Source organism: Mustela nigripes, chromosome 1, assembly GCF_022355385.1.
Source record: "Mustela nigripes isolate SB6536 chromosome 1, MUSNIG.SB6536, whole genome shotgun sequence".
Lineage (NCBI taxonomy): Eukaryota > Metazoa > Chordata > Mammalia > Carnivora > Mustelidae > Mustela > Mustela nigripes.
In genome coordinates this window covers 118034367-118050675 of record NC_081557.1, presented here as the reverse complement: position 1 = coordinate 118050675, position 16309 = coordinate 118034367, and the positions used below count along the sequence as shown (strand labels likewise).

Here is a 16309-nt window from a genome sequence, read left to right as displayed (position 1 = left end):
TTCTCATAGTAGGTATATGGGTTGTATAATGAGATTACTCTTTGACCTTAAAATGTCTCTCTTCTGTTTATGTTTACATCATAGTTAACCATTAGTGTTAAGTAATTCCTGAATTGAAGAACAGGATTTCAAACACAGGCTTATATAATGGAAAAATCCACGAAGTTCAGTCTTCAAGCTATGCTTCTGTTTTCCCTTTCTGATGGAGAGTAACTTTATGGTTCTGGCAGATTGGTTTATAGAAAGTGTTTTAAAGAATCGTAAAACCTTCATGAACTTAACAGCTACTGACATATTACTGCCTGGGAAGTTTTTGTACCTCCTTATTTGAATGTCTTTAACCCATGATGTTGGGATGGTACAGTTAATGTAGATCTGTGCAGATGAGGAAATGTTTCCTTTTAGTCTATAATAAAAGGATAATTATTGGGGGCGCCTGGGTGGCTCAGTGGGTTAAGCCGCGCCTTCGGCTCAGGTCATGATCTCAGGGTCCTGGGATCGAGTCCCACATCGGGCTCTCTGCTCAGCAGGGAGCCTGCTTCCCTCTCTCTCTCTCTGCCTGCCTCTCTGTCTACTTGTGATCTCTCTCTGTCAAATAAATAAAATCTTTAAAAAAAAAAAAGGATAATTATTGGGAAAAGAAGGATGTGCCTGTAGAATTAAAAGAGCACCTCTTAAGAGACAGAGCACTGAAGTTGAGGTTTTTATTATTTTCCTTGATTGAAGTGTAGTTGACATATAATTAGTTTCGGGTGTACAAAATAGTGATTCAACATTTACATACATTACACAGTGATCATCATGGTAAGTCTAGCTACAGCCTGTCACCATACAAAGTTGTTACACTGTTATTAACTCTAATACATTGCATCCCCATGTCTTATTTATAACTAGAATTTTGTGCCTTTTAATCCCCTCCTATTTTGTCCATCACCCCATCTCCCTCCCCTGTGGCAACTATCAAATTGTTCTCTGTATCTGTGAGTGTGGTTCTATTTTCTTTTGTTTGTTTGTTTTGGTTTTCATTTTTAGATTCCACATCTAAGTGAAATCATGTGGTATTTATTATTCTCATACCTGACTTATTTCACTTGGCGTAATACCATCTGGACTTACATATGTTGTTGCAAATAGGAAGATGTCATTTTTTTTTTATGACTGGGTAGTATTCCATTGTGGTGTATATATACCACATCTTCTTTACCCATTCATCTGTTGGTGGATACTTAGGTTGCTTCCATACCTTGGCTATCATAAATAATGCTGCACTTAACATAAGGGTGCATTCTTTTGGAATTTGTGTCTTTATTTTCTTTGGATAAATACCCAGAAGTTGAAATGCTAGGTCATTTAGTAGTTTATGTTTAATATTATGAGGAATCTCCATACAGTTTTTCATATTGGCTACACAATTTTGCATTCCCACCAATAGTGCATGAGGTTTCCCTTTTCTCTGCATCCTTGCCAGTGGTTGTTATTTCTTGTCTTTTTGCCATTCTGACAGGTGTGAGCTAATATCTCATTGTGGTTTTTATTTGCATTTTACCCTGATAATTTGGGATGTTGAGCATCTTTTTGTGTGTCTCTTAGCCATCTATATATCTTCTTTGGAGAAATGTCTATTCAAGTCATATACCTTTTTTTTAATTGGATTTTTTTTAATGTTGAATTAAGTGATTCCTTTATATATTTTATAGCAACACTTTATCAGTTATATCATTTGAAAATAACCATTCAGTAGGTTGCTTTTTGTTTTGTTGATGGTTTCCTTCATTGTTTAAAAGCTTTTTAGTCATGGGGCACCTGGGTGGCTCATTTGTTAAGCGGCTGCCTTCGGCTTAGGTCATGATCCCGAGTTCCTGGGAGAGCCCCACTTAAGGCTCCCTGCTCTGTGGGGAGCCTCCTTCTCCCTCTCCCTCTGCCTGTTGCTCCCCCTGCTTGTGCTATGTCTCTCTCTTTCTCTCTCTCTCTGTCAAATAAATAAATAAAATCTTAAAAAAAAAATTTAAAAAAAAAAGCTTTCCCTTTCTAGTCTGGGGCACCTGGGTGGCTCAGTCATTAAGTCTGCCTTTGGCTCAGGTCATGAGCCCGGGGTCTTGGCTTAAGGCCTACATCCCGCTCCCTGCTCGGCAGGAAGCCTGCTTCTCCCTCTCCCACTCCCCCTGCTTGTATTCCCTCTCTCAATGTCTCTCTCTGTCAAATAAATAAATAAAATCTTTTATAAATAAATAAATCAATGAATGAATAAATAAAAGCTTTCTAGTCAGATGTCCCATTTGTTCACTTTTGGTTTTGTTAGCCTTTGCCTGAGGACACATATCCAAAAAATTCCTGCTAAGACTGATGTCAAAAAATACTGCCTATGCTTTCCTCTAGGAGTTTTATCACTTCTGTTCTTACCTTTAAATCTTTAATCCATTGTGAGCTTATTTTTCATATGATATAAGAAAGTGGTCCAGTACATTGTTTTGCATGTAGCTGTCCAGTTTTCCCAGCATCATTTATTGAAGAGACCATCTTTTCTCCACTCTATATTCTTGCCTCCTTTGTTGAAGAGTTGACTGTGTAAATAGGGGCTTATTGCTGGACTCTATTCTGTTTTGTTGATCAATGTATCTGCTTTTGTGCTGTTAACATATTGTTTTGTTGGTCACTGTAGCTTTGTAATGTATATTGAAATCAGGGAAGGTGAAATCAGCTTTGTTCTTTTCTCAAGATTGCTTTGGCTATTTGGGGTCTTTTGTGTTTTCATACAGATTTTAGGATTATTTGTTCTATTTCTGTGAAAAATGCCTTTTGATAGGGATTGCATTGAATGTGGAGATACTTTGAGTAGTATGGGCATTTTAACAATATTCTTCCGGTCCATGAGCATGGTATATCTTCCCATTTATTTGTGCTGTCTTCAGTTTATCAATATCTTAGTTCTTTTACCTCTTTGGTGAAAGCTTGTCCTCCTATTCATAGGGTTTTTTATGCAACTATAAATGGAATTTTTTATCTTTTAATTTCTCTGGTAGTTCATTATTACTGTATAAAAATGTGGGTTTATGTGTATTTTATATCCTTCAACTTTACTGAATTTACTAGTTTCAATAGTTCTTTGGTGGAGTCTTCAGGATTTTTTTATATATAATATTATATCATCTGCAGATAGTGGCAGTTTTACTTTTTTTCCAATTTGAGAGCCTTTTATATCTTTTTCTTGTCTGATTTCTGGGCTAGGATCTCCAATACTGTGTTGAATAAAAGTGTTAGTAAGAGTAGGCCTCCTTATCTTATCTGTGATCTGGAGGAAAAGCTTTCAGCTTTTCACTGTTGTGTATGTTAGCTGTTGGTTTGTCATACACGGCCTTTGTAACCAGTTTGTTGTGAGTTTTTAATCATAAATGAATACTGAATTTTATCAAATGCTTTGTCTGTATCTATTGAGATGATCACTTGGTTTTATCCTTGTTTTTGTTAATGTGGTATATTGTGTTGATTTGTGGGTATTGAACCATGCTGGCATCCCTAGAATAAATCCTGCTTGATGGTGTATGATGCTTTTCATGTATTGTTGAATTCAGTTTGCTGATATTTTATTCAGGATTGTTGCATCTAGTTTCATCTGGGTTATTGGCCTACAATTTTTTGTTTGTTTGTTTGTTTGTTTGCACTGTGTTTATTTGGTTTTGGTATCAGGGTAATGCTGGCCTCATGGAATGAGTTTGGAAACATTCCTTCCACTTCATCTTTTTGGAGTAGTTTGAAGAGAATAAGTATTAACTCTTCTCCAAATGTTTGGTAGAATTCACCTGTGAAGCCATCTGGTCCCAAGCTTTTGTTTGTTGGGAAGTTTAGGTTTTTAAATGAAATGTTTATGGTTCAGCTGTTGCCTTAACTGTCACTTTTGTAGTGAAAGTGATTTTATAGATATATAAGGTCCTACAGGTCTGAGTAAAGATCTATAATTGAAACAAAAAAAAGATTTGTATTGTGGAACTGGAAAATTTATGGCATTGTAAGTTACCAGCTTACTTATAATCCTGGATATATCAGAGAATAGTGTTTTAATTCATTTCATAATTTTGTGGGGGGGGGGGTTGAAGAATGAAAATTATGTACAAAGAAATAGTGATGTTTAGTGTATTTAGTTACACTTTCAGTACCTCAAGATACTTGCCTATTTCAGAGTATAATAAAATATAGAAGCGAAATGTTAAAAAAAAAAGAATATATCATATATGGAATAATGTTAATCCATTGTATGTACCTTTTTGCCTTCTGTCTTCCTTTACTGGATTCAATAGGTATTTTCCTACGTTGGAACAGATCCTCCAAGTATTTGGATGAAGCATATGAAGAAATGGTTAACATCATTGAATATAACAAGGAATTACAGGCAAAAGTAAATGTACTTAGGAGGCAGTTGGCAGAACTGGAAACTGAGGATGGAATGCAGGAGAGTCCCTGAAAAGTCTCCCCACAACCTGCATAAATAAGGACCTTCCAGGACCTGAATCCCACCTCTCTCTCCCTTGGCCTTCAGTTCACTTTTACACCGTGAACGGAAGCCTTGAACATAAGGCTTTAGATGTGAGAACCCTCTAATATAGTGGATTTCTCAATACTTTATGAATGAAACTTACTGTAATTACTCATGATTCATGTGGCTTGTTAGGCCTCTCTACTTTGGGAGCAGAAAGGAGGTGCTAGTCATTTTATTTTATGTGAAACAGGTGACCTATTTAATGCCATTTGTGTTATATGCCATTTAATCCTAAAATTTTTTCTGTGTCTATTTTCCAAACAGTGCTCCAGACCAGTCAAGGATATGATTAATCTCTTTAGGGAATATCTGTTAGTTTTAAAAAAGATCAGACTTTTAAACACTCCAAATACAGAAATATTTTTCAAAACTGAAATGGTTGATAAACCAAGAATTTTGTGATTAACATGCTATTTCCAACACCTGTGCCCTTCTCTTTAAAATAGCTTTGGATTAACAAAGCTGAATTCATTCTCATTCTGGTTTGTCAAGAAAGAAAAATCTGAATATTTATTCAAGGTAAATATTTTTACAAGGATTATAGTATAATCCTCTGATATTTACATTAAGAAGTAAATTTTAACAGTAGACAGTAAAAGTATGTGCAATATAGAAATAAAGTAGGTCTTTGTTACTGATACAGTATCGTTACTGTTGAATTGGTTTTTCACCATACATATTAAATGCGTATCAAATGCTGGATATCCCATTAAACCATCATTTAGGATAGATGTTAGTTTATTGTAATTAAGCTACAAATACGGTTTCCTTAAACCAGAAATGCACTGCCCTTGTCCGAAGTTCTTACTGTACTGTTTCATGTATCTATATGTGTTAAGTTTTATTAAGTTATGTTTTATTTTTAAGTATTCAAAGAGTTTACTGATACTAAGCTTAAACCTTTCATGTTGGCCTGAGCCTTTTGAAAATTTATCTCGACTCTGCTGATTTGTTCATTATATGTTAGGCAAATCTAATTAAAGTAGAGGTGAAAGTTTATGAACATGACAAAGCTATGTTTTAAACTGCAGAAACAGATTGAAATGTTTAAATGTTATGACCATATTTATGCTATGCTAGTTTATGCCTGCTACGCTGAAAATCTGTGGTTCAGTGCTTTCTATATACATTTCTGTTTTGTGGCACTGTTCATTTTAATAAATACTATCAATTTTAGTTTTCTATTAAAAGGATAGTCAAAGAATAAATGTTTAATACCATTTCCACCCCATCTGTTTATAGCCATTTCAGTGTAAAGCATACCAAAACTGAACCCTGCTTTAGAGTTATATATTGAGCTAAAAATATAATTCAAAAAAATATCTAGTTTAGCATAATCTATGGCCACATTCAGACACCTTAGAAAATAGCAAATACTTTCCTTCTCCAGTTGCCCAGGCTTCATCTTTTTTGTTTCCTTGGACTGGTAGCAAAAGGCTTGGACAACAACAACACATATCAGAACCCTCCTTTGGTATATTTGCCTGCCTTCTTCTCTAAGCTCAGATTTGCTCTTGACTTTTTTTCTTGGCTATAGTTATGAGTCTTTAGGCATTAAAGCCCTCACAAAAGGCTACAGCAAGGAGCAAAGGAGATCTTGCTATTGATATCTCCATGTTGTGTGAAATGTTTATATTAATATTTTAAAATAGGAAATACTCTAGCTTTTTTATCACCCCTTAATCACTTGCTACATTTGTTCATGCTGCTGATCCTTTTGTTTGCTCCTGTTTTTGTCTCAAAAATAGATAGGAAGGAGCCCTTCTCAGTTAACGGACCCATATGGAAAACTATTGAGAGTTTTGTTTTGTTATTGTTTTTAGCGATTCTTTAGAAATAACTCCCACTGGTGACATAGGCCATTGGGCTTCCATGGATAAGGGCTTTTATTAGGCTTGGTCATGGAGAAATTGTACGCCATCAATTTAAACCTGTCTTCCTGATGAATGTTTTATGTGTGAGACAGAGTCCAATAATAGCATAGTGTTTCTTTTTCTTTTATTGAGGCAGCAATCTTAAGCTATTTGGACAAGTTTTGCATTTTAGTATTAATTTATAATTCAGGATTGTGCAAATCTCAGTTCTGTTTATAGGTCATAAAGACGAACTTTGATATCAGTGCATTTTCAAAGGGGACATTAATAATGCAAATATTAGGGTTTTCCCAAACTCAAGAACTGTGTCAAAGGTGCGTTATCAATATACTTTAAAGAGGGATTTTGTAATACTATGAAGTTACCCATTCCTTGGATGAGAAGAATACATAAAATGGATATACTCATGAGAAGATACTTGTTAAACATTAAGTTTGGAGAATTACCTTTGATAAATGTGGCTTTAAAAACTTGAATTTAGAGAGTGTGGCAGAATTAGTGAGCAAATGAATTACCCCGTAGGAGCCAATAATAATCAAGCGAGATATAATCAAGTATATATATATTAGGCATCTTATGTATTCATTTGTAGTAAAGGCTGGTTTATACTTTAGGGATGCGAAAGTAGGTCCTACAGAGAATATTCTGAAAATAAAAAAGATTGCTATAGTCTTCTGTTGGCAATACAGGGATCCTTAGATTTTAAATTAACAATTTTTTTTAGAAACCACAAGAACATAGTTGGTTGATTATATTAAGATTTTGAAACATTTTGGGTGGTAAGACTTTTCAGTTAATTAATTGCTTGGTCAAGATTTTCATTCTGGTTTTATTAAATGAGAAGAAAACAAGCAGAAACTATAAAATCTAGTAGGATTAAAACAACCTATAAATATATTTTATTTCTAAGAGAAATTAGGCATTTAAAACAAGATTTTAAAGTGATTTTTGGGAAAACTTTGGAAGACAACAGTTAGTCATTTCAGATCCCATACAGGTAATTTAAAAGCTTTCTTTGAATTCTGTGGCCTCATTTACAGAGGTGATATGTCATTGCTTTTCATTTTAAATGATGAAATTTAGTGACATTTTAGTCTTTGATTCACTCAGTATTTACACTAAATTAAAAAAATCAGTATCATGGAAAAGGTCTGATCAATAGTTTGTCTCTTGAAGTGAAAAAATAGAAGGAACATTTTGCTGTACTTAAAAAAAACAATCTGCAGGGTGCCTGGGTGGCTCAGGTCATGATCCCAGGGTCCTGGGATCAAGTCCCATGTTGGGCTCCCTGCTCAGCCAGGAGCCTGCTTGTCCCTCTCCCTGCTGCTCATGCTATCTCTCTTTCTCTCTCTCTCTCTCTAATTAATTAATTAAAATAAATTAAAATCTGCTTAGTAGAGATGTAATTCTTGTAGTTGATCTGGTTTTGAAATCAGCTATTTTAACTATCAGTTTTAACCAGGTCATCAGATTCACTTATTATCAGACCCCAATCTGAGGCAAAATCTTGGTATTCATCCATATCCAGATTTAATGAGTAAAAACTACAAGAGGCTATAACGAGCACCCTTTATCAGAAAGTTATTTCCTGGACCAAAAAGGGGGCAAATTTTAGAGTACTTGATTCCCTGTCCTGGAAGTTTCAAAATTTACCAGAGAAGGAAGTCATTCAGTACATCTGATACAGGTTTATTATACCTCAAGACAACATAGATTGGTTATTTATTATTCTTTAATGTGGGTTAGATCTTTTCCCCCTCCAGAGCTGGTATCCTAAGTTATTACCAGATAGTATTTTTATGTAATTTACCATCTTAACAAAAAACATTTAAAGACTAATTCCTCCATTAATATTTATTCTCAGACGATATGAAATGCTAATTTCCTTACAGTGTCAGTTTCTGATTTGTTATTCCTTGAGTAAACTATTTCTACCATCGCTGAGTCTTTATATCGTGTCCACAGCATCTTCTTCCTTTAAACCAATAGCTCAGATGAGACCCTGTGAAACTGTAGGATGAGGTTTTGGAAAGTTTGAACTTCTTATCTAAATTCCCCTTAAGAAAGTCCTGTTTTTGAACTCTGTTGTGGAACTGTAGTTTATGCTTAATTTAGTGAAAAATAGTGGGGGTCACTATAGACACTACATTGTCCTGAAAACTAATTCTTGATGAAAGCTTCCTGATGTTTAGAAACATTCTGTTTAGCGATCTTTGAGTATACAGATTAACTGTATCAGTAATTTGTAATAAAAAGTTGTGCAGCACTGCCTGTGTCTCTGCCCAAGACATTTTCCATTTGCTTCACTTTTAAAATGCGTATATCTTTGGAGACATGGATTATTCTACACAAATACACTGAGTTCTGTTGTTTAGCATCCTTATAGATCTGTTACCATCTACACTAAAAATGTACTTGCACAATTTAGTAATATTAAAAAAAAGAATATGTCTTTCTTCAATAGCCGGGTATTTGGATTGTATTCTTGATATATTTGAATGTGACTCTTGGATTTAAGTATGCTATTATTCATGTCTTACATAATAAAATTGCACTGTATGACAAATATGTGTATAATGTATGCTTTGCTAAAACCTCAGAGTGCTGTAATGGACAGGTTTCTATTATGTGAACCTGTCTATATATAGTCTTAGGGAAGAATTCTAAACTTTTTAAAGTCTCTGTAACATTTTAATATTATTTGTAATGTTCCCTATGTGATCAGTTCAGTTATGTCCTGAAACTGGAATCACTCATGGTGAGTTGGCTGCTTTGTCAGGCTTGGTTTACTTAATCATGAAACAGTCTTGTTGAACATGGAACTGTTATCCTAGTATATAAGATGTGTGTGGTGTGCTCTCTGTCTCAGAGGACTGTTGCAAAGATGCTAGTGTTAAATGTCTATAGACAGTGGTAATAAAATTTGAATATATTCAAATGCTGGTAAATTAAATCTATCGACTGACTTTAATTTTTTTTCAAATATCTATGAAGGTTTTGGCAGTATCTCAAAACTGCTATATATAAACCTTATATTTTGAAAAAAGTCAGAGCCACTAAAACATTGCAAAATAGTACAATGATCTCCCATAAACTGTTCAACTTGACTGAATAATTAATATTTATCACCTTTGACTTGACACTCCTGATTGTGTGTGTGTATTATTGCTATTATTTTGCTGAAAAATTTGAGGTTAAGCTACAGACCTCATGACCTTTCTACATAAATATTTCAAAGATATCTCTCAAGATTTACGAGTATATATTTATGCATTCTGTTTACTTAGTTCATATCACCATGAATAAATCAATGAAGGAAAAGGGAAAGCTCTCTGTTAGACTAAATAGCCAACTATGAAACATAGAAGAATGACAAAATTAGAAAGTCACTATTTGGCAGCCACTGCAGTAATAATTGATGTAGGCAGTCATCATCTGTGGGTGCTAAAACTGGCAGGTGAGTTTTTAAGGGAAAGCATATAGTCTCAAAGTATCTTTCCTTAAAATGCTAGTTAGAAAGGGGGAAAATAGTAACTTTACAGTGAAGGAACCAGGCAGATATCACCTTATCCAAGCACAATTAACATTACTAGTTATGGTACATACCAACATCATGGATCATAAATACTAAGAGCAATGTATCACTTTTGTGGCAGTTTAGGATTTTTTTTTAAAGACTTTATTCATTTATTAGAGTGAGTGAGTGAGGGGGAATGTGGGGGGAGAGGGATGAGAGACTGCACTGAGCACAGAGCCTGATGTGGGCTTGATCCCAGGACCCTGAGACCACAACTTAAAACCAAGAGTCAGATGCTTAACTGAGCCACCCAGGCACCCCTTTTGTGGCATTTTTGTAAAAACAAACCAGGAAAGCACAACATGGTTCTAATTATAAGGACGCATCAGGCCAGCTTAAATCGGGGGACCTTCTACAAGATAACTGGTCTGTTTGAATTTTACAGAAGAAAATTCTTCAATTACAGAAGAAAACTTACAGTTTTTGTAAGTTTGAACTTACTTCAAAAATTTTAAGAACTCAGGGCGCCTGGGTGGCTCAGTCATTAAGCATCTGCCTTTGGCTCAGGTCATGATCTCAGGGTCCTGGGATCGAGCCCCGCATCAGGCTCTCTGCTCAGTGGGGAGTCTGCTTCTCCCTCTCCCACTCTTCCACTGTGTTCCCTCTCTCGCTGTCTCTCTCTGTCAAATAAATAAATAAAATCTTAAAAAAATTTTTTTTAAGAACTCAAAGTGAACAGAAAACAGTAGTTGACATTCATACAGAGCTATAAAATTAAAAAGAAAATATCTCAGCTGATGAAAATTACCCCCCAACATGAAACATTGAACAGAAGAAAACTGACACACATTCCAAAAGGAATAAATACTTTTAAGGAAAACTCCAGATATGATATGAGAAAACACCTCAAGTGATAAACTACAAAACTTAGAACAGAAGTGAATGAAAAACAAAGCAGGAAAAGAGAAAACAAGAGTTGAATAAACTCCGGAAAGAATCTGAGGAATTAAGACAAAGTCATCTTTGAAATTACAAGGTCCTTGAGGGAGAACAGGTTCAACTGAAAGTGTACAAAAGATAATAAAAAGTTTGAAAGGACAGAGTGAAAATTTTTAAAATAAGTGAAAAGAGTCACAGAGAAAGAGTTCAACATAGAGGCCTCACAAAGAAGAGCCAATGTATGAATAATTGGAAGTTCCTTAAGAATAATAATGGGACAGAATTAATATTTAAACCTATAATTCAAGAAGAGCTTCCAAAAATGAAGAATGTCCAAGTGGAAGTGGATCCAGATTGGCCAATTTCAAGACATATCCTAGTAGAAGCATTAGATGTGAAATATAAAGAGGAAAACAAACTCCTCAGGGTGTCCAGAAAAAAAGTCAAATCAGGTTAGACTTCTCCATAACATACTAAGATAAATAAGGAGAAGAGCATTTTCAAATTAGACAAAAGTATGAGCCAAGGATTTTATATTCAGCCAACCTATAATTAAGGAGTCAAAGCAAAGTTTTTAAGTATGCAGGAACCCCAGGTAATGTTATAATCAAGAGTACTTCCTGGGAAGTCTGTGAAAGAATGAATTTCATCCAATTAATAGATAACTGGGACAACTAAATTAGGGCGCTAAGTATACTGTAATTGTAGATCCAAGATTAATACAAGGGATAGAAGAATATTGGATAGAAGGGATACATTTTGGCAAAAATAATGAAATTTTTAAAATAAGAGGAGAAAAGGGGACAAAGTAAAAGAAGCTCCTTGGCTGTCATTTAAGGAATAGGTAGGAGTCAAGGGTATCATTTAAACCCAGCAAATCAAACCATAGAATGTAAGGTGAGGACAAAGGTGTCTATGGAGCTACCTTTATAAATAGTATTATAAATGTATCTCTAGAAAATCTTCCATATTTTTTCTACCCAAGGAAATAAAAACTACAAAGGAACAACAAAAAAATACAGTAAACATATCATGATACACACAGTATATATATGAAAACAAAAGACAATTGGAACCAAACGTCAGACAACCAGTGAATGTGAATGGCCTTGATTCATCTGTTTAAAGAAAAAAATCTCCAAATTGGGTGATAAAGCAAAATGCAACTCTATGCTGTATACACCAGACAGAATTAAAGTGACTCAAAAACTTAAAATCATGTTCTAGTCATGTCCAAATGTATTACAGACCTACAATAATCAAAACAGTGTTGTACTTGCATAAACACAAAAATCAGTGGAATGGAATGGAGAACCAAGAAATAAACTCTCATGTATATGGTCAGATGATATTCAATAAGGGTGCTAAGACTACACGATAAAACGTTCAACAACATTGCTAGGAAAATAATACCCACATGCACAAGTTTTTTTAGTTACTTTATACCATATACAAAAATTAATGCAGTGGATTAAAGATGTAAACATAATACACTTAAAACTGGGGAAAAGCTTCATGACATTGGATTTGGCAATGTCTCCTTGGATATGACACTAAAAACAAAGGCAACAAAAGCAGAAATAGCCTACATTAAACTTGAAAACTTTTGCACATCAAAGAAAACAACAGAATGAGATGGCAATGTACACAGTGGGGAAAAATACTTGCCAATCATGTCTAATGAGGGGTTAATATCCAGAATATATAGAGAATTCCCACAACTCAACAAATTACCAGATTTAAAAATGGACAAAGGATTTAAGTAAACAATTCTCCAAAGAAGATGTATAAATGGCTAAAAAGCCTATGAAAAGACATTCAACATCACTAATTATTGGAGAAATGTAAATCAAAACCACAGTGAGATATCTCACATCCATTAGAATGACTACTCTCAGAAAAACAATACATAACAAGTGTTGAGTATGTAGAGAACCTGAAATCCTTGTGTACTGTTTGGTGGGAATGTCAAATGGCACAGCCACTATGGAAAACAATATAGAAGTTCCTCAAAAAATTAAAAATATAATTATCTGATGTAGCAATCCCACTTCTGGTTATATATCCAAAAGAAACTAAAGAAGTATTTGGATATCCCAGGTTATTGTAGCAATATTCACAATAGCCAGGTAATCCAAATATTCATCAATGGATTAAACAAACAAAATGTGGTATATACAAAAGTGGAATACTATTCACCATTTTAAAAAAATATTTATTTAAAAGACAGCATGAGCAGACAGAAGATGAAGAGGCAGAGGAAGAGAGAGAAACAGGCTCCCCACTGAGTAGGGAACCCAATGTGGGGTTCCATCTCAAGACCCTAGAATCATGAACTGAGCCAAAGGCAGATGCTTAACTCACAAAGATACCCGGATCCCCCATATTCGGTGCTTAAAAAGGAGTTCCTGTCACATACTATGTCATGTATGGAACTTAAAGACATGCTAAATGAATAAGCCAGTTACAAAAAGACAAATGCGCTATGATTCACTTGTATAAGTTGTCTAAAGCAGTCAAATCTGTAGGAACAGAAAGGACAATGGTGGTTGCCATAGGTTGGATGGAAGGGGAAATGGGAAGTTACTGTTCAGTTATTTTCTTTAAATAGTAGAGTTTCAGTTTTGCAAGATCAAAATATTCAGTATCGTTAAGTATATTCATATTGCTGTAGAAATTCACAATGTGAATATATTTAACAATACTGAACTGTACACTTAAAATGGTTAGGATGGTAAATTAGGTTTTTTATTATTTTTTAAATGTCTAATGAAATAATGTGAGTAATATACCTATTTTCAATTTACAAATATTTAATTAGTGCAATTTCATAATAAATTAAGTCCCTTAAAATGCATATACAATGATATAAATTGATGGAGTAAGCAGATCTAACCTTGTATTTCCACACAGAAATGTCAAAAAACAAATTTTAGATCCAAGTTTGTCAGAACTCTGGAAAAGAGTCCAAGTTTTGCAGTAACAAAAGAAATCCTGAATGAATTCAAAGGTGACTTGAAAACTGTAGGAAAAATTTTTGGCATTTTTTTCTACCTGCCATTGTCCCATCCCTCTACAGCACAGTCTTGAAACAGTACCAGCCTGAGTTATCACTGTGGGCCTCTAGTGTCTCATTGTGAAGAGAGCAGAGCAGACTTTGATCAAATACATTGCTTAAATCTGTTGTAACCTGTCTAGAGGATACCTATAGGACTGACTGAATGTGTTCATCTTTCTTCTACCTAACTCAGAACTCAGGATGGAAGGCAGTGGGTCTTTCATCCAAAATACTGTAAGAAGAACTAAAAACCTGCAAATACCTGGAGCAAAATATAGTCAAGATATATAATTATAGTCAATATATTTAAGGCCTGGGTGGTAAACCTGGGGAAAATTCTTTAAGAAATCAAGACATTCAAAGGAACTCGTATTTATGGATCACTTTAGAAGTCCACATATATGCCTGAATTAAGATGCATGTTGAGAAAATTGTTAGGAAGGTCCTAGGTTTTTTTACTCACAGGTGATCCCTAGGCTCAGTGCAAGACTAGAGTTGAAGGAGGGGCACAACACAGAACTGATCTGCAAAGATTGGAAGAAAGATTTTTTGTTTGCTTGTTTTTGTTTTTGTTTTAAGGTTTTATTTTTCTGAGAGAGAGAAAGAGCACGTGAGTGACTGGGCTGGGCAGAGGGAGAGGGAGAAGCAAACTCCCTGCTGAGCAGGGAGCCCAACATGGGGCTCCATCCCAGGACCCCGAGATCATGATCTGAGCTGAAGGTAGACACTTAACTGATGGAGCCACCTAGGCTCCCTTGTTATATTATTTTTTGAAGCTTCTGGCATTCCAAGAAAACTGCCAAAACATTAAGAGGAGCTGAAGGAACAGAAATCTGAGTGACCACACATGACAAGGAATACAATGTATACAAAACTAGTTTGGAAAAGCAACTAAAGAAGTAGTCTGTGACAACCTTAAATAATAATTAAAAAAATAAAAAGTCCCCAGCAAACCCTGTGAAAGCATAAGAATTTAATTTCCAGTGTTACCACATTATAATATTCAAATGTCTAATTTTCAACAACAAAAAAATCACAAGCATGCAAGACAAAAACAAACAAACAAACAAAAAAAAAACAAGGAAAGTATGATCCATTCAAAATAACAAACTTTAGGGGAACCTGGGTGTCTCAGTGGGGTAAGCCTTCGGCTCAGGTCATGATCTCAAGGTGCTGGTGATGATCTCTAGCCCTGCATGAGGCTCTCTGCTCAGTGGGGAGCCTACTCCCCCCCACCCCGCCTGCCCCTCTGCCTACTTGTGATTTCTGTCTGTCAAATAAATAAATAAAATATTTTTTAAAATAAAAAATAACAAAATAACCAATTTTACAAAATTTAAATAAATAAATAGTCTCCCTGAGAAATTTTAGACATTGGAGTAACTAGAAAAAAGACTTTAAAATAATTGCCATTTAGTAGGCTTAAAGAGCTAACAAAAAGCATGGACAAAGAACTAAAGGAAATCAGGAAAGTGTATGTACATAATGTAAATTTGAATAAAAAGAAATTATAAAAAGGAACCAAATTCTTGAGCTGCAAGTACAAGTGAAATGAAGTACAAATAAAGTCCACTAGGAGGGTTCAACAAATTATTTGATCAGGCAGAAGAAAGAATCAGCTAACTTGAAAATCAGTAAATTGAAATGGTAAGCCTGTGGAGCAGAAAGAAAACAAATGAAGAAAGGAGATAGGCATAAGAGTCCCATGGGACACCATCAATGGACCAACATATAGGAGTTGGAGAAAGAGAAAAGAAATAAAAGAGCAGAAAGATTATTTGAAGAATGAAGGGATGAAAACTTTCAAGTTTGAAAAAATACATGAATTTACAAATCCAAGGAACTCGATAACTTCCAAGTACTATAAATGCAGAGACCCACAGTAAAACACATGATCAGACTACTAAATCACAGAGGAAATCTTGAAAGCAGTGGGAGAATCAAAACATATAAGAGATCTTCAGTGGTATTATCAACTGATCTTTCATCAGAATCCATGGAGGCCAGAAGACAGATGACACATTTAAAATATTAAAAGAAAAAAATCTTGTCAACTGAGAACTCTATACCCAGAAAAATGTCCTCCCAAAACAATGACGAAATTGAGATAATCCCAGATTAACAGTAGTTCAGGGAGCTTGTTACCACTAGACCTGGTCTACGCAAACTAACAGAAGTCATTCTGTTAGTTATGAAAGAACAATAGTCAATAATGGAAACCCAAATCAAGAAATAAATATCTCCAGCAAATGTAAGATGTAAGCAAATATAAAAATCAGTATTACTGTCATTTTGGTTTGTATCTGCACTTTAATTTTCTACAGGATTTAAAAGACAAAGACATAGAAAAATCTATCTTATTTGGCACACAATGTAAAATGATGTAATTT

General features: G+C 34.7%; 1 protein-coding gene across 2 annotated transcripts in view; it reads left to right on the top strand.

Annotated features, from left to right (window-relative positions):
• MTMR9 (myotubularin related protein 9) overlaps positions 1–9547 on the top strand; it is a 64518-nt gene extending 54971 nt beyond the window's left edge. For both annotated transcript variants that reach the window (XM_059372174.1, XM_059372176.1), the window contains one exon: positions 4293–9547. In XM_059372174.1, coding sequence (XP_059228157.1) covers positions 4293–4456 — 164 coding nt within the window. In that variant the 3' untranslated portion in view covers positions 4457–9547. The remainder of the gene's footprint in view (positions 1–4292) is intronic.
• Positions 9548–16309: the final 6762 nt, after the last annotated feature.